The sequence below is a fragment of the Sus scrofa genome, chromosome 2 (assembly GCF_000003025.6).
Source record: "Sus scrofa isolate TJ Tabasco breed Duroc chromosome 2, Sscrofa11.1, whole genome shotgun sequence".
In the NCBI taxonomy this organism is placed as follows: Eukaryota; Metazoa; Chordata; class Mammalia; order Artiodactyla; family Suidae; genus Sus; species Sus scrofa.
This window is the reverse complement of record NC_010444.4, coordinates 116,780,129-116,804,012: the sequence shown is the minus strand read 5'-3', so window position 1 is coordinate 116,804,012 and position 23,884 is coordinate 116,780,129. Positions and strand designations below refer to the sequence as shown.

The following is a 23,884-nucleotide window of genomic DNA, read 5'->3' as shown; positions in this document are numbered from 1 at the left end:
AAAACCCCAAGTTTTTTTAAGTCTTAGGATCCCAGGTCATTGGACCTACGGAGGGAGCAGTTCACATTTACCCTTCTCTTCTGTGGCGTTCTCTAAACTACTATAAAGAATTGCTGTCTTGTTCATCCCCAAACTTAACATTAGAAGTGGAAAAAAAAGCCTAGAGTTCCATTTTCGTTTTCTTTTTTTCATCCCTTAATTATCCTTCTTAAAAGAAATTCTCAACTGCAGGCTTTTAGCTCATAGTATAGTTTTACAAGAGAGATTTTCTACATTCTTCTCGATGGCTGTATTTTCAGTTAGCTAAGCATGTGTAAAACGGACTTAAAATTTTACTTCAGGAAAAGAAAATATTTTTAGTGCAGTAATACCCCGAGTTTTCGTTGGCGTAAGTGGGTTGCGAAGTAATTTAAATTACAAATGAGTGCAAGTTCTGATTAAAATAACCGCTTTTCACCGTATTTATGTCTAAAAGTATGATTTTTAGTAGTTGTGTCTCATTCACGCCTTTTTTAATGGGAAGAACTGTATTTGTGGAGTTAATACTGAATGCCAGGCAGGCACTGGTTGCTCTCTTCACATGTATCATTTAATCCTAGAAACAACTCTGTTTGGTTGGTGCATTTATTTCCATTTCCATCTAAGAGACACACTGAGAGGTTGTAATTTACACAAGGTCACATTCATCCTAATTTAGAAAATCAAGATTTGAAAGCTAGGCCTTTTTCTCTTTCATGTCTGTGCTTTTTCTCTTACACAAGTGGATGTAGTAGAAAATCAAGTCTAACATCATACCCTCACAGAAGAAAACTACATATGAATAAGTAAATAGGCAAATTCTGCAACTGCTAAGAAGTAACAACACTGTACTTCTTTATAATGTTGTGATGATAACTTTTGGAATATGGGAGACTCGAATGAACCACTTAAGGCACTCATTTTCTATGATATCCAATTTCTTAAGAAAAAAGAGGTTTGATGTCTGTATAGATAAGTGACTGGAAGAATTTGTACCAAAAGTGGGATTATGATTTTTATTTATTATTCATGTTTCCAAGATTATAAAGCATATGCATTTTATAGTTAGAAAAGTTAAATATGGGTAATATTTGCGAAGGTGAGCAATAACTGTGTATTAGTTAATGGAGATAGAGGTTGATTTAGAAAAGGTGGGTAATCTACTTTTTACAGGCACCTAAACTAATTATCCCATTAGTATTGGGTTTATTCTGTGTATTACCGAAGATTACATTTAAAGAAGTCATCAACCATTATGAAGGTGATTGATTTTATGTGTGTCATCATCTTACAAAATAATGGTGGTGTGTTTGTTAACATCATGTTAAACATCTGTGAGTGTTAAAGATTCTTAGTTTTCCTGAGTGTGTTTAAGCTATTTTACACAAATCTTTTGGAATAGAGAAATTTTGTTTTTTCCCTTAAGGAAAGTTTTTTGTAATTACTTGTTTTGGCTCTGTAAGGATGATGTGTTGAAAAGTTAGGGCTAGCTGCTTGCTAAACTAATAATGAAAGTGTTACCAAACCAAACGTGGGTCTTCTAGCCTGATAAGCCAGAGAGCCACTACTGACACAGGGTTATGGTGACGGGAAGTAGAGCATTTATTGCTGGGATAAGCGAGAAAGTGCAGTTGAGGCCAAAAGTTGAACTCCCCAGTGGCTTTCAGGGAAGAGTTTTTAAAGGCAAGTTGAAGGAGAGGGTCCCTGGTGAGTCATCAGCTCATGGACATCTTTCTGATTGGTTAGTGGTGAGATTTTGGGAATCTCAAATTATCAACCTTCTGGTTTCAAGGGTCTGAGGCTTGTGTGCTGAAGGTTAGCATGCAGTTAACTTCCTCCACCTGGTGGGGTTTGAATTTTTGCAAAACAACTTGAGGGTATGGCTCAGGATATTATCCATAGACCTTGAGGAGGAACTAAAGGTCTTTGACTTTGTTTTATGGCTAAGCTATTAATATTTTGTCTTGCTTGACTGCTTTCTTTTGTTTCTGCATTTTCTTGCTTCTCTGAACCAAATTAGCCTTGGCGGCTAAAAATTTCTCTAAATAAGAGGTAGGCCACAGCGAATGGGGGGGTGGAGGGTGGGGCTGTGTTTCCCCAGGAAGGTCAGCAGGGTCCTGCTCCATTTCAGAACCAAACAACTATTTCTTAAAACTGTAGCTTTTGGAGTTCTCATCAGTGGAAGCGAATCTGACTAGTATCCATGAGGATATAGGTTTGATCTCTGGCTTTGCTCAGTGGGTTAAGAATCTGGTGTTGCTCTAAGTTGTGGAGTTGGTCACAGACGTGGCTCAGACCCCAAGTGGCTATGGTGTAGGCCAGCGGCTACAACTCCGATTCGATCCCTAGCCTGGGAACCCCCCATGCCGCAGGTGTGGCCCTAAAAAGACAAAAACAAACAAAAACTGTAGGTTTTAAAAGTAATATCATTTACAAGTTAATATTTATGATATCTTTGTTGGTTTTCTCTTTTTGCTTTTTTTTTTTTTTTGGTTGAACCCAGACCAGGGATTGAATTCAAGCCCCAGCTGTGCCCTATGCAGCTTGTAGCAGCTCCAGGTCCTTAACCCACTGTGCTGGGTTGGGAATGGAACCGATGCCTCAGCAGTGACCTGGGCCACTGCAGACAATGCTGGGTCCTTAACCTGCTGTGCTATAGTGGGAACTCCCTTTTTGAGATTTTTTTTTTTTTTTTTTTAGGACTGCACCTACAGCATATGTGAGTTCCCACGCTAAGGGGTTAAATCAGAGCTACAACCACCTGCTTACTTGACCTACTCTACTCATCTTTGACCTACACCACAGCTCATGGTGATGCTGGATCCTTAAACCAACTGAGTGAGGCCAGTTACCTTTTTTTTTTTTTTTTGTCTTTTTGCTATTTCTGGGGCCGTTCCTGCGGCATATGGAGGTTCCCAGGCTAGGGGGTCTAATCGGAGCTGTAGCCACCAGCCTACGCCAGAGCCACAGCAACGCAGGATCCGATCCGCGTCTGTGACCTACACCTCAGCTCACGGCAACGCCAGATCGTTAACCCACTGAGCAAGGGCAGGGACCGAACCCGCAACCTCATGGTTCCTAGTCGGATTCGTTAACCACTGCGCCACGACGGGAACTTCCAGTTACCTTTGTGATGTTAATATTTCTGTGTTCTGAAGTTCTAAACAGTATCTCTTGAGTCTCTATTTGATAAGGGTGAAACAGTACCCCATTATTTTTTCCATTTCTTTCTTACTCATTCCCTTAGCTTCTATCCAAGTGAACTTAAAATGAAAATTAAAATTAATGATATTTACATTTAGTTTTGTAGCCTTATGAAGTCTGTTATACTTTTTGTATTGGTTAATTGCAAAAGCTGAGCAAAGCACTTGTTTTTTTTTTTTGTTTTTTGTTTTTGTCTTTTCTAGGGCCGCTTCCCGCAGCATATGGAGGTTCCCAGGCTAGGGGTCTAATCAGAGGTGTAGCCGCCGACCTACGCCAGAGCCGCAGCAATGCGGGATCTGAGCTGTGTCTGCAACCTACACCACAGCTTACGGCAATGCCAGATCCTTAACCCACTGAGCAAGGGCAGGGATCGAACCCGCAACCTCATGGTTCCTAGTCGGATTCGTTAACCATTGCACCATGACGGGAATTCCCAAAGCACTTGTTATGTATTATGAATACGTCAATATTTTTTACAGTAGAGGCAAGTCTACAGTGGCTAGAATTTTGTGTTTTTTTCCCATCTGGTCATAGTCATGTTCCCTTTGCAAGAGTCTTCAAAGAGAATGTCCAAATGAATTCTCCTTTCTTACTTTCTACACATGGGTCACTATGATCTTTTAATTTTTCTTTTGAAGAAAGAAGCTTATGCTTTCTTCATTATTCCCTGATTTCTTTTAGCTGTTTTCAACATAAAATTTTTGCACTTCGTTCTAATTTTTGTTTTGTCCTTTTGTTTGCTTCATGTTTAGACTATAATTCTCTTGTACGTTTACCCATCTCCTCTAACATGCTCAAAGTTTCTACCTGCCTTCTACCCTTCACCCCTGCCCCCCTTCTGCTCCTTAATTATGTCCCTCAGTCATACCATCTACCATTCTACTGAATTGTTTTTTCCTGAAGAATACCCTCTTGGAGACATCCACTCTCCTAGTCTAATCTGGATTGGTTGCTTCCTAGTCTTGCCAGACAACTGGTACACTAGAATTCCCTTTCCCCCTTCTCCCAAGGGTGTCTCTTCTCTCTTGAGCCTCATATGCTTTCTTGGTTTTCATTTTTGTTTTGCTGGTGCACATTCTAAAGTAATTTCCTTTGAGGGCGTCATTAGGGAGTAAATATTCTAAGTCCATATATATGACTGAAAGAAATGTCTGTTTCTCTTCTCACAGTTAGGCTCCCAGGTGGTCCAGGGTCCACACTTTCAGTACTAAAATTTTAGGCGATGTCCTCAACACTGTCTTTTTTTCAGGGCCGTATTTGCTAATGTGTTGAATTTTTTTTGTCATGACTCAGTTTTCCTTAGATGTTGGATGATTTTTTATTGCTGTTTCATATTTAAGATGAGGCTGTAGAGAGGCTTATATGTTAATAGGCTTCTTTATGTGAGTACCTAGGGAGCTGGCTCTTACCCTGGGGCACCCTTGAATACCAGTGTGTAGGAGTTGCTTTTAGTGCCAACACCCAAACCTATCTGTTAAAGTTAGAAAAGACCCTTGGGTATTGTTCCTCCTTCCCTCACCTTTTCTGAGAGAAACTCCTGACTGTCAGAGGAGTGAAAGAGTAGATATTCTTCTGTTACATAAATTGACCTTGCTGTTTACCTTTTTAAAAGTTTTATTTCTTACTCCCTTGTTTGAGCTTACCTTTATTTACTTGGGTGTTTTCTGTGTTGGAATGGGATTGGATTTCTCTGCCTTAGGCATTTTCTTACCCCATTTTACTTATTTTTTATTTTTTGTATTTCATGGCTGCATCCATGATGTATAGAAATTTCCGGATCAGGGAAATTGCTGTAGGGGCAGCAATGCTGGCTCCTTTTAACCCACTAACCTGGGCTGGAGATGGAACTCGAGCTTCTGCAGCGACCTGAGTTACACTGCAGTTGGATTCTTAATGCGTTGCAGGAACTCCTCCTACCCTATATATATATAATATATATATATATATATAATTTTATTTTATTTTTATTTATTTATTTATTTTTTCTTTTTTGAGCTGCACCTGTGGCATATGGAAGTTCCCAGGCTAGGGGGTGAATCGGAGCTGCAGCTTCTGGCCTGCGCCACAGCCACAGCAACCCCTTATCTGAGCCCCATTTGCAACTTATGCTGCAGCTGTGGCAATGCCAGATGTTTAACCCATTGAATGAGGCCAGGGATTGAACCTACATCCTCATGGATACTAGTTGGATTCTTAACCCACTGAGCCACAAGGGGAACTCCCTCTCTTACCCTATTTTTGATCTAGAAATTTGTTGAAATGTGAATTTCTAATTAAAAATAGTAACCATTAAAAGAGGAAAGTTTAAAAATTTTTAAATGCATAAATTCATAAGAAAAGGAAGAATGGATGAAGAGATGAGCAACAAAATTTGGAAACTATTCAGCAGAAGGGAAAGTGGTTTATGACTTTATAGACCTGATAGACTGAATGAGGGACTACTGTATTAGTCTACTTCAGAATTAGAGATATTAGAGAATATTGAATAGTGGCAGAAGTGAGTTTTGCTTCCTGTGTACATACTGAAATTCTTCCCTGCTGAGCTCTTAGAATGTGGCAGCCTGGCCTTTACCCTCCAGGTGGGAAATTGGAAGGCTCTTGCCTAGGCAGTCTGACTACCCATGAGGAAACACCTAAAGATACTGATATTAGAGGTTACTCGATTAAATGGCACAGCCTCACCGCCTTTAAACGGTGTCTGATAGTTTGACAACCCTCCTAAATAGCTTTGTGGTCTGTCACACTTAAATGTGAACATCTGAAATAGGCCTTTCAACATGAAAGGTAGAACTTGAAACTAAAAGAAAAAGCAACAGACAAGAATCAGCTATACAGGTAGAAGAAAACTTAACAAACAAACAACAAACCCTAAACCTCAAAACTACATTGATTTCCTTAGGTAGATTTTTAGTCTTGGAATGACAGAATCATCTATGAAAGCATAATTTAAACCACTAAAAATACCATTTGGAATTTTATATGTGAGAGCAGAAACAAAAACCTCAATAGATAGGTTGGCTTGCAAGAGACTGTTTTCTAGAAAGTAAGGGAGGCTTAGGAAATCAGAGTTAGGAAGTATCAGAGAAAAGTGAAGAATCATATTATCAGTCCATGAAGTACTTCAGTGCTGCAGGATGTGAGTATACAAATAGGTAAGGTCAGTCCATTGAAAGGCCAATGCAGTGGATGGAAAATAGACAACTGGAAAATTTCAGAACACTGAGGACTGAGGAAAGAACATAGACGCTTCCAGTCTGAAGAAGCAGGTCAAAGGAGGGAATCTGAGTGGCTTCAGTCTTCTCCTCATCAGAATTGTAGGCTGGCAGGAGAAAGCACTGTCTTTAGGATTCTGGAGGAAAATGATTTTCAACCTAGAATTCTTTACCTAGCCAAATTATCAGTATGAGTATAAAGATATTTTCAAATTCACAATGTCGTAATATTTATCTCCTTTGCATCCTTTCCTCAGAAGACCTGGGAGGATGTACTTCATGAAAATAGTGAAGTACACTGAGGAGGAGGAAGACAGGATACCAGAAACAGATCTAATATACGATGACGGTGTATGGAACCACAGGATGCTGGTGAAAGGACAGCATAGTATGACAGATGTGAAAACGACAGCCAATCCAGACTGGAACAGATCAGAAGACTCAGGGATAGTGTTGAAGATGATGGGTCTGAATTAACATCTTGAGAAAAAAATTCAGGAAACTAGTGGAAGATTGAGTTAGTGGCAAGTATAGAGAAAAGGAAGCAAAGGCAATGACATTAATAATTAATTAGCAGCAGAAGAACCATTGTGCATAAAAGGAAAATCATAGCCCACCACATGGCTTAGTCATGAATTGCACTTACAGAGTCATAGTAATGTAAACCTGTCGTTATCATCCAGGAGTGATTTTTGGCTCCCCTTGGGAATGTCTGGTAGATAGTTTTGGTTGTCGCAATTTGCTGGAGGGTGCTATGGAATCAGCGGAGGCTAAGGATGCTGTAAATACCTACAGCACACAGGGCAGTTGCTCTAAACAGTTACCTTCTCCAAATGTCAGCAGTGTCGAAGTTGACAGACTAACCAGAATTAAAATATTTTGTTGGGAGGATGGACAGATGAGAAGGATGTGTGGAAGAGAGTGAGAGGAATAGAGTTGTTTGTTCTTCATCTTCCATAATGGAAATCAATAGAAAATGTCCCAAGCAGGGAAAATAAGAAATAGGTGTTTTTCTTTAAGACTTGATGTAAGTTAATCAGATAAAAGGAGGCTAGTTTTTACAGTGCTGTTTGTGTATCATCCACTGGCCAGTCTGAGACTTTGGTAGTAGTCTGACTCATACATAGTTCAGTTCACAGAGTTTGTAGTATGTTGTTTGTAATCTAATCCAAGTTTGTGCAACTTGGGGTTGAGCCTCTGAGTTCATAAACAGTTTCGTGGGGCCATTTTCCTGAGCTTTTCTGTCTCTCTCTGGTACTTCTTGCCTCCTGGCTCGCCTTTTTGAAGAAATTGAATATTGAAAAGAGGCACAGATTGAAAGCCACTCTCCCACACATTTCATGTAACTCTGCTCATGCCTGGGACCAAGTGGCTGGAGGTTAGAAGAAAAAATAACCAATGGAGGTTGGCCCTCCTCTCTTGGGACTACACAGTTCTTACGATCAGAGAGAAGGTTCCCGTCCATCAGAGTTTTAGTCTCTTTGGATTCCTGTTACCGCCACTGTTGCTGCCAACTCCAACCAGTGTGGAATTGCTTGGGGGCTGGAGCAGAATAGAAAAGAAAGGAGGAATTTCTCTTGCTGTCTTTGAGTGTTAGGAGATTCCTTTAGACTCCTTTCTTAACCCTCCTTCCCTTAATTCTTGAACTAAAGGGCCTCTGGAGCTTGTTACATCTAACCCTCAGTCCATCCAAGGGATACTGGAGGGTGGAAAAATGGTAAATTCAAATATTGGTCTTCCTCCTTCCTTTCTGCTGCTGTTTACTTTTTGGAGCCCTCAAATAGCTGCTTCATACATCTTGTCAGCTTTCATAGCTGCATTTTATGGGGAGGGACAGAGCAGAAGATGCTTATTCCATCTTACCTTTCCAAAATAAACTGTCGCTATCATCATGTGTCATACAGTTTGTTAGACTGTGGGAATAAAAATGTGCAAAGATATAGTAGGTTATCCTAGTGGACTAATTTGGAAGAATATGGACAGCAATAGTAAAAGTTAGATAATTGCTATAATAGAGTAGCAGTTGAGAGGGTATATAAATCTGTTCAGAGGAGTCTGATGTACGTATATAGGAGATGTAGTGTTTGTAAGTCATGAGGGATGAATTACAAGTTTGCTAGATGGGCAGGAGAAGGGCAGAATAGATATAAATATTCCGTATGTGGATGGCAACTGAGGACATTTCCAGGAATTAGGTGTTTCTGTGTATAAAGAACCTTATAGAGTGATAGAGGTTGTGCAGGTCAGCAGGCAGCAGATCTTGAATGCTGTATAAAGAGCTCAGATTGTTTTTTGTTGTATCCATGGCATGTGGAAGATCGTGAGCCAGGGATGGAACCTGAGCCATAGCAGCAACCCAAGCCACTGCAGTGACAATGTCGGATCCTTAACCTGCTGTACCACAAGGGAATTCCCTCAGATTTTTATATCTTGGGTAATGGCGTCAGGGTTGCAGGTTACATATCTAGTTTTTAGTGTAGGTGCAGTTTAAGCTCCTTTTCTCCATTGTTTTTCTGTATTGAACTGTAAATTATTGTACATGTATCTGTGTTAACATTGGCTTCTTCGGAGTTCCCATCGTGGCACAGTGGTTAATGAATCCGACTAGGAACCATGAGGTTTCGGGTTCGATCCCTGCCCTTGCTCGGTGGGTTAATGATCCGGCGTTGCCCTGAGCTGTGGTGTAGGTCGCAGATGCAGCTCGGATCCTGCGTTGCTGTGTCTCTGGCGTAGGCTGGCAGCTACAGCTCCGATTAGACCCCTAGCCTGGGAACCTCCATATGCCGCGGGAGCGGCTCAAGAAATGGCAAAAAAAAAAAAAAAAAAAAAAAAAATTGGCTTCTTCAATCCCTATTGGAATGTTAAATTATTTTTATAATTTTAAAGTTTTTTCTTTTTGTCTTTTTAGAGCCACACCCATGGCATATGCAAGTTCCCAGGCTAGGGGTCCAATCAAAGCTGCAGCTGCCGGCTTATACTGCAGCCACAGCAACATGGGATCCGAGCCGCATCTGTGACCTATACCACAGGTCACGGCAACGCCAGATCCTTTACCCACTGAGCTAGGCCAGGGATTGAACCTGTGTCCACATGGTTGCTAGTCAGATTAGTTACTGCTGAGCCACGATGGGAACTCCCTTAAAAGCATTTTTTTGATGTTTGACTTGAAACTTGAAAACAACAGAAAACATTTAGCACCATAGCTAGTGAGTAGTCTAAGTGATCAAACTGGGTGATGCTTTTTTTAATTTAAAAAAATGACTCTAGGAGTTCCTGCTGTGGTGCACTGGGTTAATGATAGGGCTTGTCTCTGTGGAGGTGCCTGTTCGATCCCTGGCCTGCTGCATTGAGTTAAGGATCTGGCGTTGCCACAGCTGTAGCATGGGTTGCAGCATCAACTCACATTCGATCCCTGGCCTGGGGACTTCCATATGCTGTGGGTGTGTCCGAAAAGAGAAAAAAAAAAAAGATTATAATAAAACTGGTGGTTTTCTTTTATGTAATTCAGTCTTTCTGTAAAGGTCACCAAAAAGAATAAAAGATTACCAAAAATGTTAAGCTTGCAAGAAGCTTAACATTGGTTGCTTAATGAGTCCTGTAAATCACATAAATTTTTGTTACACAAAAAGGGGGTTCATTATCTTAGTCATTATATATGCATATGTTTTTATAATGTACATTTTTACTTGTGTTTTAAATATGTTCCTTTCTCCTTTTGAGTGTACTTGGAAAAGACAATTTAGATTTTTTAAAAGTGAGTATACCTGAAAGTTATTTTGAACTCTCAGTTTTCAAATGAGCTCTTTTGGGAAGTCTGACCTATTAATGAGTAAAGATTTCTTTTTTTTTTTTGTATTTTCTAGGGCTGCACCTGCGGCATATGGAGGTTCCCAGGCTAGGGGTCTAATCAGAGCTGTAGCCTCCGGCCCACGCCACAGCCACATGGGATCCAAGCCATGTTTACGATGTACACCACAGCTCATGGCAATGTGGGATCCTTAAGCCACTGAGCAAGGCCAGGGATCTAACCCGTAAGCTCATGGTTCCCAGTCGGATTTGTTAGCCACTGAGCCTCGACAGGAACTCCAAGTCTAAAGATTTCTTTGATATTTCTTTGTAATACTTGAAATATGACATTAAGCAGCTAACATCTTTTGTATTTGATTGTAGAAATATATTTGCATATGTTCTCTGAAAATCTTACCTGGCATGGGAGGAAGTCTAGTGAAGGTTGTTTCCTTGCTCAACTTTATTGTCAGTGAGCTCTTAAGTTTCTCTCTACTTGTGAACAGAGGGTAGATGGCCTCTTAAAACATTTCTGTTATGAATGAGATGCATGTGGTATAAAGTCTCATCTTTCCTGTAGTAATTTGCTTCCTGTTGGTCCCTTTTCTATGTTGGTGGGTCAGGGAATGAAGCAATTAAAAAGATTAAAATAAATTGTTATGGTTTATAAATGTAATTTTTGTATGTTTTTTTGTTTTTGACAGCCGATTTATTTTGCATATTCCCAGCGAGGAAAGAGACAATGCTATCCGAGTGTGTTTTCAGATTGAACTTGCCCATTGGTTTTACTTGGATTTCTACATGCAGAACACACCAGGATTACCTCAGTGTGGGATAAGAGACTTTGCTAAAGCTGATATCCTTTTTATTACTGCAATGATTGTCTTTCGTCCTTGTTAATAAGATACTTTAGAGCAAACTTCCTTTTGCTTGTCTTTAGATAAAACATTCATTGTCAGATATATAAAAACATAAATGTGATTTGTGTCTGGTTATACCAGGCACAAATTGATAGTATGGTTGTATGTTGGTGTTCACAGGGGTGGTTCTAGGACCTCCCCCCCACAAGGGTACCAAAATTTGTGGATTCTCAAGTTCCTGAGACTGTGTAAAATGGCATAGTACAGTGGGCCCTTGGCATCTGTGGGTCCCACATCTGTGAATACTGGAGGGCTGACCATATTCTTAGTTTTATGTGGTGGACCCCCTAAAATATGTACTGATAAATTAGAATTAAATTTGGTTTTCTTTTCTTTCAGATATAGCTAGCCCGTTTCTAGAACATATCTGTGTTTTACGTTCCTCTTGCTGTTCCACTTAACCGGATGATCTTTGTTCAAATTCCTACCTTTCTTGGATAGAAATTTTTTTTTTTTTTTGCCCATGGCATGCAGCAGCTTAATCGGGGACTCTTAATTCCCAGACCAGGGATTGAACCTGGGCCACAGTGGTGAGAGCACAGAGTCCTAACCTCTAGACCACCAAGGAACTCCTGGGATAGATTTTTTTTTTTTTTTTTTTTTTTCTTTTTAGGGCTACGCCTGGAGCACATGGAGGTTCCCAGGCTAGGAACTGAATCGGAGCTACAGCGGCCGGCCTACATCACAACCATAGCAACGCAGGATCCAAGCTGTGTCTGTGACCTACACCACAGCTCACAGCAACGCCGGATCCTTAAGCCACTGAGCAAGGCCAGGGATCGAATCTGCAACGTGATGGTTCCTAGTTGGATTCGTTTCCACTGCGCCCCAATGGGAACTCCCCAGAAGTTCTTAATTATTAAATACTTACTGTGTTCAAAGCAGAGTTTTTTGGTTCTGTGGCAAATGTAAAGAAGTCCTTGGTGTTCCTGCTGTGGTGAAGTGGGTTAAGGATCTGACGTCACTGCAGCTCAGGTGTAGGTCACAACTACGGCTCAGATTTGATCCCTGGCCTGGGAATTTCCATATGCCTTGGGTATGGCCAAAAAAAAAAGTCCTTGCCTTAGAGAAGTTTTTGTTCCTATTTATAAATAAGACAGCAGCTTATAATTTATTAATTATAAAAGATATATATGAATATTTAATATTTGAAAGAAGCGATATCTCAAGGCAAAATCGATGAATTGCTAATTATCCTGATATTAAGTACTTTAGTATTGACAAAAGGCGAAAAGATTTTAGACAAAGTTACATTTTTACGGAAATATAGAATTTTCTAAATAGGCAGCAGTGGGGAGTATATTGCAGATAAAGAAAAGGGATTGAGGAGAATTGGAGCACTGGAAAGGATAATGGGTGTGTTGGGAAATTGGTAAGTTTGTATTGAGGTTCTTTAGGAATATAAGAGGAGATACGAATGAAAGTTATATAGGGGGAATTTGTAGGTTTTTAAGTCTTGAGCCAAAGTGTTTTAGTTTTTATTTCTTAGGTCATTGTTTTTAACCCAAATCATGTGTTCAGATGGAATTGTACCTGTAAGTGCACTGTACAAGACTAGAGTTGGAGTAGGGATAGATGACATAAAATAACTCCTCCTACTCCCTTCTCCATGCTTTGTCTTGAGCCGTATGAAAGAAGGAACCCTCTGGGTTTCTGCAGAAAATGGATGAAACTTTATTTTGTGTAACAGCCATTAAAAGTTTCTGAGCAGGGCTGAATTAAGAATATTACTCAGATCATTTGAAAATGGTAGTCAAGAAAAGTTACTAGGCAGGATAGGTTGAACCACAGGGAGGACTATTGATTTACTTGAGGTGGAGGTGTAAGGTCCTGAAACATAACTGAGGGACTATAAAGAAAAGACTGAAGGGATACCTTTCAGTGGCCAAAATGCTCAAGCTGTTTGACAGCTTAAATATGGAGAAGTAAATGAGTAATCAAAGGGGAATACAAGTATTATTGAGAACTGTTTTGGTAGCAGGTTCTATGAAGAAATCATAAAAGAATTTGCTTTTAAGGAGCTATAATCTAGTTATAGGAACATGATTAAAACAGGAAAATCTTACATGGTTTTAGTCTCTTAAGCAGGGTTCTGCCAGAGCAACCGCACATACTTTGGGTTCTGGATAAGATTGTGTATATGCATGTGAATTTTAAAGTTTCCTTATTATTAAAAGAAAATGCCTCCGTTTTAGTTGCTTTTTTTTTTTCTTTTTTTTTGGTCTTTTTGCCATTTCTTGGGCCACACCCGAGGCATATGAAGGTGGTCTACGCCAGAGCCACAGCAACGCTGGATCCTTAACTCACTGAGCAAGGGCAGAGATCGAACCTGCAACCTCATGGTTCCTAGTCGGATGCATTAACCACTGTGCCACGATGGGAACTCCTAGTTAAGTTACTCTTAATTCAGTTTTATGGAGGGAAAAACTTGCTAGATTTCATTAAATAGTTGAGTGCTTCCTCTGGGTCAGGCATCGTGCAGAGAAAAATTAGATTTGGTCACTATCTTCAAGCAAATGAGAGGCAGGAAAGGATGTGATTACATGGCAGTCGGCTAGGCTTTGATAAGGTAGCATACGGGTCAGTAGGAATAGCTAACAGGGATACTCAGCCCAGATTTGGAATAAGGTAAAGGTTCTCTTTGGAGGAGGTATCTTATAGGCCATGTTTGTTTGGACTCATAAGAATAATAAAAGAATATAGAGTTGTTTTTTTTTTTTTTAATTCAAAAAGCTACCTTTTATTTTGGGAAAAACTTTAACTTACATAAAAGTTGAAGAACATTACAATCAACTACCATTATGCCCTTTTTATGTATTTGTTCTGTTAACCTCCTGCCCTATTTGCTTTATTTCTCTCTAGCGGTGTTTTGCAAGATGGCTCCAAAATAGTGTAGACAGTGAATTGGAGGAAGGTGATAACTGGAAACCTAATTAAAATGCTGTGTCATTAATTTATGAGAGAGGAATGGAAACTTGTGATAGAAGTGAATAGAAATTAAATTTGAGAGATATTTAGGAGGTAAAATTTGTCTTGACTTGGATCTCTGAGGAAAGGTGAAAGGAAGAATCAGGGATGGTATCCAGGTTTTTGATTTGAGAAGTTGAACGAATGGGTGTGCCATTCTATTTGTAGAAAAACAAAGGAGGAGAAGTGTTGTGGGGGAACCATGGGCTCAGTTGTGGACACGTTGGTTTGTGGTACCTGTGGGATATTGAAGTGGTGAGACTGTGTAGAATGGAAGTTATTAGTATGAGTTCTGGAGCTAGAATCCTTGGGTTGACCTCCCACCTTTGCCCTTTATCAGCCCTGTGACCATAAGCAAATTGTGGGGCTTTTCTGCGTCTCTGTTTTCTCTTTTGTTAATTGTGCATAGTCTTGTGATTTTTCTTCGGTAAGCACTCAGCAATATGGTTATAGAACAGTTATCTAGGATTTGCTCCTGGGTTTCAGTTTTGAGTGGGAGCTATATTTAGAGAACAGTGGGGCAAAGGGGTATTGAATATTGTTTGTTTTTTTGTTCCTTTTCTAGGGCCGCTCCCGCAGCATATGGAAGTTCCCAGGCTAGGGTCCAATTAGAGCTGTAGCTGCCGGCCTACACCACAGCAACAGCAACGCAGGATCTGAGCTGCATCTTCGACCTACACCACAGTGCATGGCAACGCCAGATCCTTAACCCGCTGAGCAAGGCCAGGGATCGAACCCTCAACCTCATGGTTCCTAGTTGGATTCGTTAACCACTGAGCCATGACGAGAACTCCAAGGGGTATTGAATATTGTTAAGACATTGATTAAAATGATAGGCCATATTATTTAGAGAAGAAAATAAAAGCAGGAGGGTGCTAATATGGAGAAAGGGAAACTGTCAAAAATTGATATAAAGTAACAGGGTAGTGTGAGTAATTTAAGGACTACTGTGGAAGATAGTCACAATATTTTATTCTAATCAAACTAACTGTGATAGTTCCAGTGATGGCAAGTCTGGAATACTACAGTGGCAATTGGTTCCCAATTTGGGAATGCATGTGAAGGACAAGGAATACAAGGAACTGAGGCTAGATCTTGAGATGAGTTGTCCATGGGGAATTCCATATCATTTATGATAATGGAAGGATGTTGGATGGCGATTGCTGTCTAAGTGATTGTTTATACCTAGAGCAGGTTTTTTTTTATGTTTTTACAAAAATGTTAGAATAGAAAGAATATATTAAAAATCACTGAACTGTTAAAGAATAAAGATTGATGTTTGTATGTACAAGTAGATAAATGTACTTAAAATTTCTTACCGCCTTTTTGCTTTTTAGGGCTGCATATGTGGCATATGGAAGTTCCAGGCTCGGGTGGAAGCAGAGCTACAGCTGCCAGCCTACGTCACAGCCACAGCAATGCAGGATCCGAGCTGCGTCTGCAACCTGTACCACAGCTCAGGGCAACCAGATCCTTAACCCACTGATTGAGACCAGGGATTGGACCCTCATCCTCATGGATCCCAGTCACGTTTGTTAACTGCTGAGCCGTGAAGGGAACTCCCATTTTTTACGTTCTTTATATAATCAGTGCGACCTTCTGTCTTTGTCTTAGAGCTACTGTGTAAGGCCCAGTAACAGATTCAAGACACAAAATAATTTAGTGATTAAGAAAATCATATAGTAGTCAGGTAAGAATTTTAGTAAAAATTATAAAGATAAATAACATCATTACTCAGCACATATTGTAGGGCTTTTTGAATTAAATACATTGTGTCATTACATAAAAATGATATTTAAGCATTTTCCATGTTTGAACTGAATTACTTTATGTACTGTTGACTATGGAGGAGGATTGAAGAGTGGTCACTGGGGAAATTGATGTCATTTTGGATTGAGTTCTGTTATTTGCTAATTGTGTCAACTTTAGTAAATACTTAGATTCTTTTTTAACATTAATTCCAACTGTATCTTGAACTTCGATTGCTTCGTTCATGAGCTCATTTATTTTTTGGTGATTTTGGAGTAGGAAAAATGGTTAAATAAAGAATATAAATTCCAAGGTTATGTTGATTGATTTAATTTCTCTTGGTACACCTTTCTTTTTGTTACTCTTTTTAAAGAAATTGTTTAATTGGTCAAAAAATGAGAACACTTCATTGTAGAGACACTAATGCATTTTGCAATTATTAGGAGCATTGTAGGTAGAAAGAAGAGAAAGAAAAAATCTGAATAAGTGTCTTTCTTTCTGAATTACTGAAAGTTATCTTTCTTCCTGGGGTGTTTTAACTAATATATTTTTCTCTATGCTTAAATTTTTAATGGAAAAAAATGTCCATTTATTTAAAATTTATAAGTAGATGAAAAAAAAATCTGTGGTGATTTTAAAACACTTGAGAGCTTTTACTAGACATCCTAAGCCAGACGACTTTTGGGAAATTACTTGCAGAATCTTAGCTAGCTGGTGTAGAGCCATAGGATTTCATGGAATGGGTAATTTGTATTCAAATTTTATTCTCAATGAAGGCAAGGAGTATTTATATTGAGATTAATTGAGTGCCTCTCTCTTTTTTGTTTTTAATTTTATTAGTTTTATTTTTGCCTTTTAGGGCCATATCCATGGCATATCGAGGTTTCCAGGCTAGAGGTTGAATTGGACAGCTGCCGACGTACACCACAGGCACCACAGCCAGAGCAATGTGGGATCCGAGCCAAGTCTGCAAGCTGCACCACAGCTTATGGCCAACGCCAGATCCTTAACCCACTGAGCGAGGCCAGAGATGGAACCCGCAACCTCACGGCTCCTAGTCAGATTTATTTCTGCTGCGCCATGATGAGAACTCCTTAAAGTTATTTTGTGTGTGTGTTTGTCTTTAGAGCTGCACCTGCGGCATATGGAAGTTCCCAGGCTAGGGGGTTGAATTGGAGCTACAGCTGCCAGCCTACAGCCTCAGCCACAGCCACAGCAATTCGGGATCCTTAACACACTGAGCAAGGCCAGGGATCAAACCTGTGTCCTCATGGATACTAGTCAGGTTTGTTAACTGCTGAGCCATGATGGGAGCTCCTATCTTTTTTCGCTTTGAAAAATTTTTTTTTTTAATTAAAGTGTAGTTGATTTACAGTGTTGTGTTAATTTCTGCTGTATAGCAAAGTGAGAGCCAGTCATACATACATATATATATATATATATATATACACATTCTTTTTCTCATCTTCCATCAAATGCCTCTCTTTTAATTATAGTGTTGTCATAGATGGTTGACTTCCTTAAGCTCCTTAAGAATCTTAGCTCTTACTACACCTGTAAAACCAAAGCAAAAATTTTAAACACAAAGCCGTAGAACTCATAATGATTATTTTTGTAAAATGAATTTAATGTGATGTTTTTGTTTAAACCAAACCATGGGTCACAGTGTGAATATGCTGCTGACTATTACTGAGGGTATTTTGATGTGCTCGTACTACATCTATCTGATAAGAAACCTTCCTTTCTGTGTTAAGTTGGAATATCATTTGACCCTAGTGCACCATTTGCCTATTGTGTTTCTTGGGTTTTTTAGTAGCCCACCACAGTTGAACTACTAGTACCATTATAGTCTTTAAAATCAAGTAGTGTAGGAGTTCCTGTTGTGTCTCAGCAGGTTAAGAACTGGCTAGTCCCCATGAAGATGCAGGTTCGATCCCTGTCCTCGCTCAGTGGGTTAAAGGTCCAGCATTGCTGCAGGCTGCAGCGTAGGTTGCAGATGTGGCTTGGATCTGGCATTGCTGGGCTGTGCCGTAGGCTGGCAGCTGCAGCTCTGATTCGACTGCTATTCTGGGAACTTGCATATGCTACAGGTGTGGCCCTAAATAGAATAATAATAATGTAAAAATAAAGTAACATTAAGCAGTGTGGTACTTGATATATGTGATCATCCAAATGATTGAAAATATGAGCATATTTTATGTTTTTAGATTAACATAAAAATGAAAACAACATGTAAGTTTTCATAAAGGAGTATATTCTTGATTTGAGAAACACTATTGTAAATTGTAGTTTTCCTCACTGTTTTTATAACTAACAGTGTTGTAGTGATGAGGCATTTGGTAGCATGGAGTATTGGAAGCCTCAGCATATGCTTGGCAGGTTTAGATTTTGTTTACTTAAAAAAGATTATGTTAACTCCACCCAATTTTGAGGAGGCATACTTAGTTTCTTTTGAAATAGGCTATACTTTCCTTAATACCTAGATTTACTTTTCTCTATAATCCTTAATCTTCATCTTAAAATTGTTTTAAATTATAAAAGCAGTACATAGACATGTTAAAGAAGTTAAGCAGTGTTGAGTGGTATACTGTGTCCCTAGTCCTATCTCCCAGAGTTAGCCACTTTATCTTGTTCTGATGGTTTTTACCTCTTACCTGTATGTGTACTGTGCTTAGATTCCTTGCTGTCAGTTTCAGTACCTGTTGACTCCTAACCTGACAAATTTGACCCACTTTTTTTTTTTTTTTTTTGCCACACCCATGGCATGTGGAAGTTCCAGGGCCAGGGATTGAACCTGTGCCATAGCAATGACAACACCAGATCCTTAACCCACTGTGCCACCAGGAAACTCCAAATTTGACTTGCATGAGAAGTATTTGAGGTGGTCTCGTGGTCCTGATGTATTTGTATTAACTTAAGGAGCCAGACTATAGGAATGTTCACAGTTTACTTGGTTTTTTTTAGGCTAAATTCAGAAGTTAGCAATGACTTGTTTAAGAGAAAACAAATGTGAAAAAATAAAAGCAAGAAGGATAAACTTAGGTGAGATGAAGATATGAGGAATTTCATATAAAATATACACTTAACTAGATCTCTTTCTGTATGTAAGTTCTTAAGCTGTATTAAGGGAGAATGTAGCTTCCTTAACACAAGGTATACTCTTCAATCATTGTCCATTTTTGCTGCCTCAAGGTGAAGATGTGGAAAAAATTTTGGATGAATGGAAGGAGTATAAAATGGGAGTGCCAACATATGGTGCAATTATTCTTGATGAGACACTTGAAAATGTGAGTGAGAGTAATAAGAGACTTTCAGTGAAATGGTAATCAGCTATTTCATCCAAGTAATTTTAATGTATGTTGATTCTATAATGTTCTGAACCGAGGTTTTAAAAATAGATTTTTAGTGCTAAAAAGCCAAACTTTGCATGTTTTATCTCTACCCTGGGTCTTAGTAATTTATACCTGTTGCAGTATAGCTTATTGCAAAGATAGCACTTGATTCCCCCCCCCCCCCCTTTTTTTGGCTACCCCTTGGTGTATGGAGTTCCTAGGCCAGGAATCAGATCCGAGATGCAGTTGCGATCTAAGCCGCAGCTGCTGCAATGTTGGATCCTTAACCCACTGTGGCGGCCTGGGGATGAAACCTGTATCCCAGCTCTCCCAAGTCACTGCTGCAAATCCTGTTGCACCACAATTGGAACCCATAAATCACTTGATTGTTGAAGGGATACTTTATAATGGGTGGAATGCCTTTCTTCACAGTAGAGTAGTAGTACATTCAGCCTCCTGGAAGATAGTTAACCAAGTACTTTATAAAATTATTGGTGGTAACAGTTTGCCTGAAGTGAGAAAAATCACCCTTTGGGAGTTCCCGTCATGGCTCAGTGGTTAAAGAACCTGACTAGTATTCGTGAGGACACAGGTTCGATCGCTGGCCTTGCTCAGTGGGTTAAGGATCTGGTGTTGCTGTTAGTGATTGTAGTAGGTCACAGATGCAGCTCTGATCTAGCGTTGCTGTGGCTCTGGTGTAGGCTGGTGGCTACAGCTCTGATTAGACCCCTAGCCTGGGAACCTCCATATGCTGTGGGTGCAGCCCTAAAAAAAAAAAAAAAGAAAAGAAAATCACCCTTTGGCTTTTAGAAAGGAGCATGGGCAAGAGGGCAAGTTTTATTTTTACCTCTGATTGTTTTGTAGGTACTACTGGTTCAGGGGTACCTAGCAAAATCAGGCTGGGGATTTCCAAAAGGAAAAGTGAATAAAGAAGAAGCTCCTCATGATTGTGCTGCTAGAGAGGTGAGTTATTGCTGTTTGAAATAGTAACATTTGGCACTTAGGATTTGAGTGTTTTTTTAACCCCTTTTTTTCCTTGCTGTCTCCTCCACATTTCCTTTTATACTTGGATTTGTCATTGGTAAAATATTCTGGCTATTATAATTCTTGTTTGATATTATATAGTCTTGGCTTGCAGACAAGGCACATTGTGGGCTTTTCTAAGAAATTTACATTTGTTGTTCAAAACTCATTCTAGCTTCTCACTGCAGGATAAGGTTGAAATGTCAAGTATTGAAACAACCTCCCCTACCTCCAACATGCAACTTAACCATTCCTAAATTTGTCTTTCATTATTCTTAGTCAAGAGAATTAATTCTTTGTCCCCTGAATTTGACTTAATTGATTCAGCCTCTGAGCTTTTGCTTATATTATTATTATTATTTTTATTTTTTTTGTCTTTTTGCCATTTCTTGGGCTGCTCCCGCAGCATATGGAGGTTCCCAGGCTAGGGGTTGAATTGGAGCTGTAGCCTCCGGCCTACGTCAGAGCCACAGCAACGTGGGATCCGAGCCACGTCTGCGACCTACACCACAGCTCATGGCAATGCCGGATCGTTAACCCACTGAGCAAGGCCAGGGATCAAACCCGAAACCTCATGGTTCCTAGTCGGATTCGTTAACCACTGCGCCACGACGGGAACTCCTGCTTATATTATTTACCCACCTGGAAAGTCCTTTCTTCCTGTTATTCATATCCTATTTAGGTATATTTCTAGACCGAGCTCAAAATATTCTTTTCCTTTGAAGGACTGCTTCCAACCTGCTCTTTATACAAGACCTGAGTTTCTTATTTGTAAAATGAGGAAGTCATTTAAAATTCAATTTATTTTAAAATGTAACCAGTCAGCTCTAGCCCACAGTAATCTGAACTTTAAAAGCAATTGCTCTCTTTATCATTTGATTGGCATTAATTATATAGTACCTTGTGATGTAATATATACTGTATTTTAATTTATCAGTTCCTAATTATTTATAACATTGTACCTTGCCCTTGAATTTGAGAAGTTGAGTCATAAGGAAGTATGATAAAATGGAAAGACAACTGGCCTAGGAGTTGAAAGGGTTTTGTTCCATTTCAGTTTTAATATGTATTGTCAATAGACTAGAGACTTTGGGCCAGTCACTTAATCTCTGTAAGATAGAAAATTATTATTATTATTATTATTGTTTTAGGGCTAGAGGTGTGGCATATGGAAGTTTCCAGGCTAGGGATCTAATTGATGTTAGAGCTGCTGACCGATACCATAGCCACAGCGATGCCAGATCCAAGCCACAACTGCAGCCTATATCATAGCTCATGATGACACTGGATTCCTAACCCACTGAATTAGGCCAGGGATTGAACCTGCATTCTTATAGATACTAGTCAGGTTCATTTCTGTTGAGCCACAATGGGAGCTCCCCAAAATTGAGAAGAGTTACTCAAGGACTCCATAACTGGAAGTAAGATCTTCATAACTAGAAGTGATATCTTTAAAATCTAAACTGGTGTGAATTTTGAGATAGTTTTGAGATGGCAGTTATGGACTTTGTGGTATATTTTTATTTGGATCTCTTGCCTTATTTGTATTTATTTTATGATTCAGGGTTTTCCTGCAGTAGTGTTCATTTCCTAGTTTAAGTTTGGATGTACTTTTTTTTGGATGTGTCTGTAGCATGTGGAAGTTCCAGGACCAGGGGTGGAACTGTTGCATGCCATGGCAACAACGCAGGCCCTGCAGTGACAACGATGGATCCTTAATCCACTCTGCCACCTGATAAACTCCTTGGGTGTAATTATTAGTGAGGGATAATAGTTAAAATTCTGATGAGCCACCACTACTTAGTTGTTTTTTTTTTTTTGTTTTTTTTTTTTAATACAACTAATGGGGAAACAGAGTTTATCCATTTAGTAGATATTTACTAAGATCATGTTATGTGCCACACACACTGTTGTAGGTGCTAAAATTAAAAGCATGAATGAAGAGATTAAAGTATAGAAGTAATCCTAGAAGAAAGAAGCGAAACACAGGAAGACAAGTTAGAATATTATTAAGGATACAAAGGTCTTCATCAAACACACACATGCACACACACATACCGTCCATGCTGTCTTGTCTTCAGCCATACTGCAGTGTTCTGACATCCCCACTTCACCTTCTACATGAGCTATTAAGAACCTCTGCTTTAGGAGTTCCTGTCATGGCTCAGTGGTTAACAAATCCGACTAGGAACCATAGGAACCATGAGGTTGAGGGTTCGATCCCTGGCCTCCCTCAGTGGGTTAAGGATCCGGCTTTGCCATGAGCTGTGTGTAGGTTGCAGATACGGCTCAGATCTGGCATTGCTGTGCCTCTGGCGCAGGCTCGCGCCTACAGCTCCGATTAGACCCCTAGCCTGGGAACCTTCCTATGCTTTAGGAGCAGCCTGAGAAAAGTAAAAAAAAAAAAAAAGAACCTCTGTTTTAATGAACCACTGTGAAAGATGGTTGCCCATCTTATCCATCTGTGTTTTAGGGGATGGTTTTCAGGATTTTGCTCAGACAATCACCAAAAACAAGGAACCAGCACCTGGGTCCACAGACTCACAAACTTCACATCATGTATTCTTTCTTTTCTTTTCTTTCTTTTTTTTTTTAACCAATACTTATACTGTGATTACTTAAATCCAGACACTGTTTTAGATACTATACTTTAAACTTACAATAGTTTTTTAATCAGTCTTCATTTTTTCCTTTAGTATTAGAATGAATTCAATTTAGTCTTCATAATGTAAATCCGTCTCATAGGTTTCATAGATTTTTATGTCATTAATTTTATAGATAATAAAATTGAGGCATATTTGGAACCTTATGGATTATTATGGCTACGCTAATGAAAAACTTTAGCATATTACTGCTCTAATACTGTCACATAAATCCAACCTGATTCTTTCATCTGTGTTCTTTTTTTTAATTAGTCAATGAATTTTATTATATTTATAGGTGTACAGTGATCATCAGAACCCAATTTTATAACATTTCCATCCAAACCCCCATGCATTCCCCCCCCCCCAACCTGTCTCATTTGGAACACATAAGTTTTTCAAAGTCTGGGTCAGTATCTGTTCTGCAAAGAAGTTCACTACGTCCTTTTTTAGATTCCACATGTAAGTGATAGCATTTGATGTTGGTGTCTCATTGTCTGACTTAGCATGATAATTTCTAGGTCCATCCATGTTGCTGCAAATGCCATTATTTCTTTCCTTTTAATGGTGGAGTAATATTCCGTTGTGTATATGTACCACATCTTCTTTATCCACTCCTCTGTTGATGGACATTTAGGTTGTTTCCATGTCTTGGCTATTTTTTATAGTGCTGCAGTGAACATTGGAGTACATGTATCTTTCAAAAAATTTTTTTTTATTTTACAATTTTATATTTTAGATTATAACTTTGTCAACAATACCTCGATAAAACTGGGTTTTATTGGAAATGAGTGTTGGATTTTTGTCAAAAGTTTTCTCTGCATCTATTGAGAGGATCATATGGTTTTTATTCTTCAGTTTGTTAATGTGGTGTATTACACTGATCAATTTTAAAATATTGAAGAATCCTTGCATCCCTGGGATAAATCCCACTTGATCATGATGTACAATCCTTTTAATGTATCCTTGGATTTGGTTTGCTAGTATTTTGTTGAGGATTTTGCATTTATGTTCATCAGTGAAATTGGCCT

The 23,884-nt window shown here is 39.2% G+C and overlaps 1 protein-coding gene and 1 non-coding gene across 3 annotated transcripts in view; one reads left to right on the top strand and one right to left on the bottom strand.

Annotated features, from left to right (window-relative positions):
- Window positions 1-23,884, top strand: part of DCP2 (decapping mRNA 2) — a 67,894-nt gene that overhangs the window by 681 nt on the left and 43,329 nt on the right. For both annotated transcript variants that reach the window (XM_003123832.5, XM_013995033.2), the window contains exons 2-4: window positions 10,925-11,076; window positions 19,016-19,143; window positions 20,053-20,151. In XM_003123832.5, the coding sequence (XP_003123880.1) occupies window positions 10,925-11,076; window positions 19,016-19,143; window positions 20,053-20,151 (379 nt within the window). The remainder of the gene's footprint in view (window positions 1-10,924; window positions 11,077-19,015; window positions 19,144-20,052; window positions 20,152-23,884) is intronic.
- Window positions 11,637-11,708, bottom strand: TRNAE-CUC. The gene has a single exon. It is a non-coding gene; the product is annotated as a tRNA-Glu (tRNA).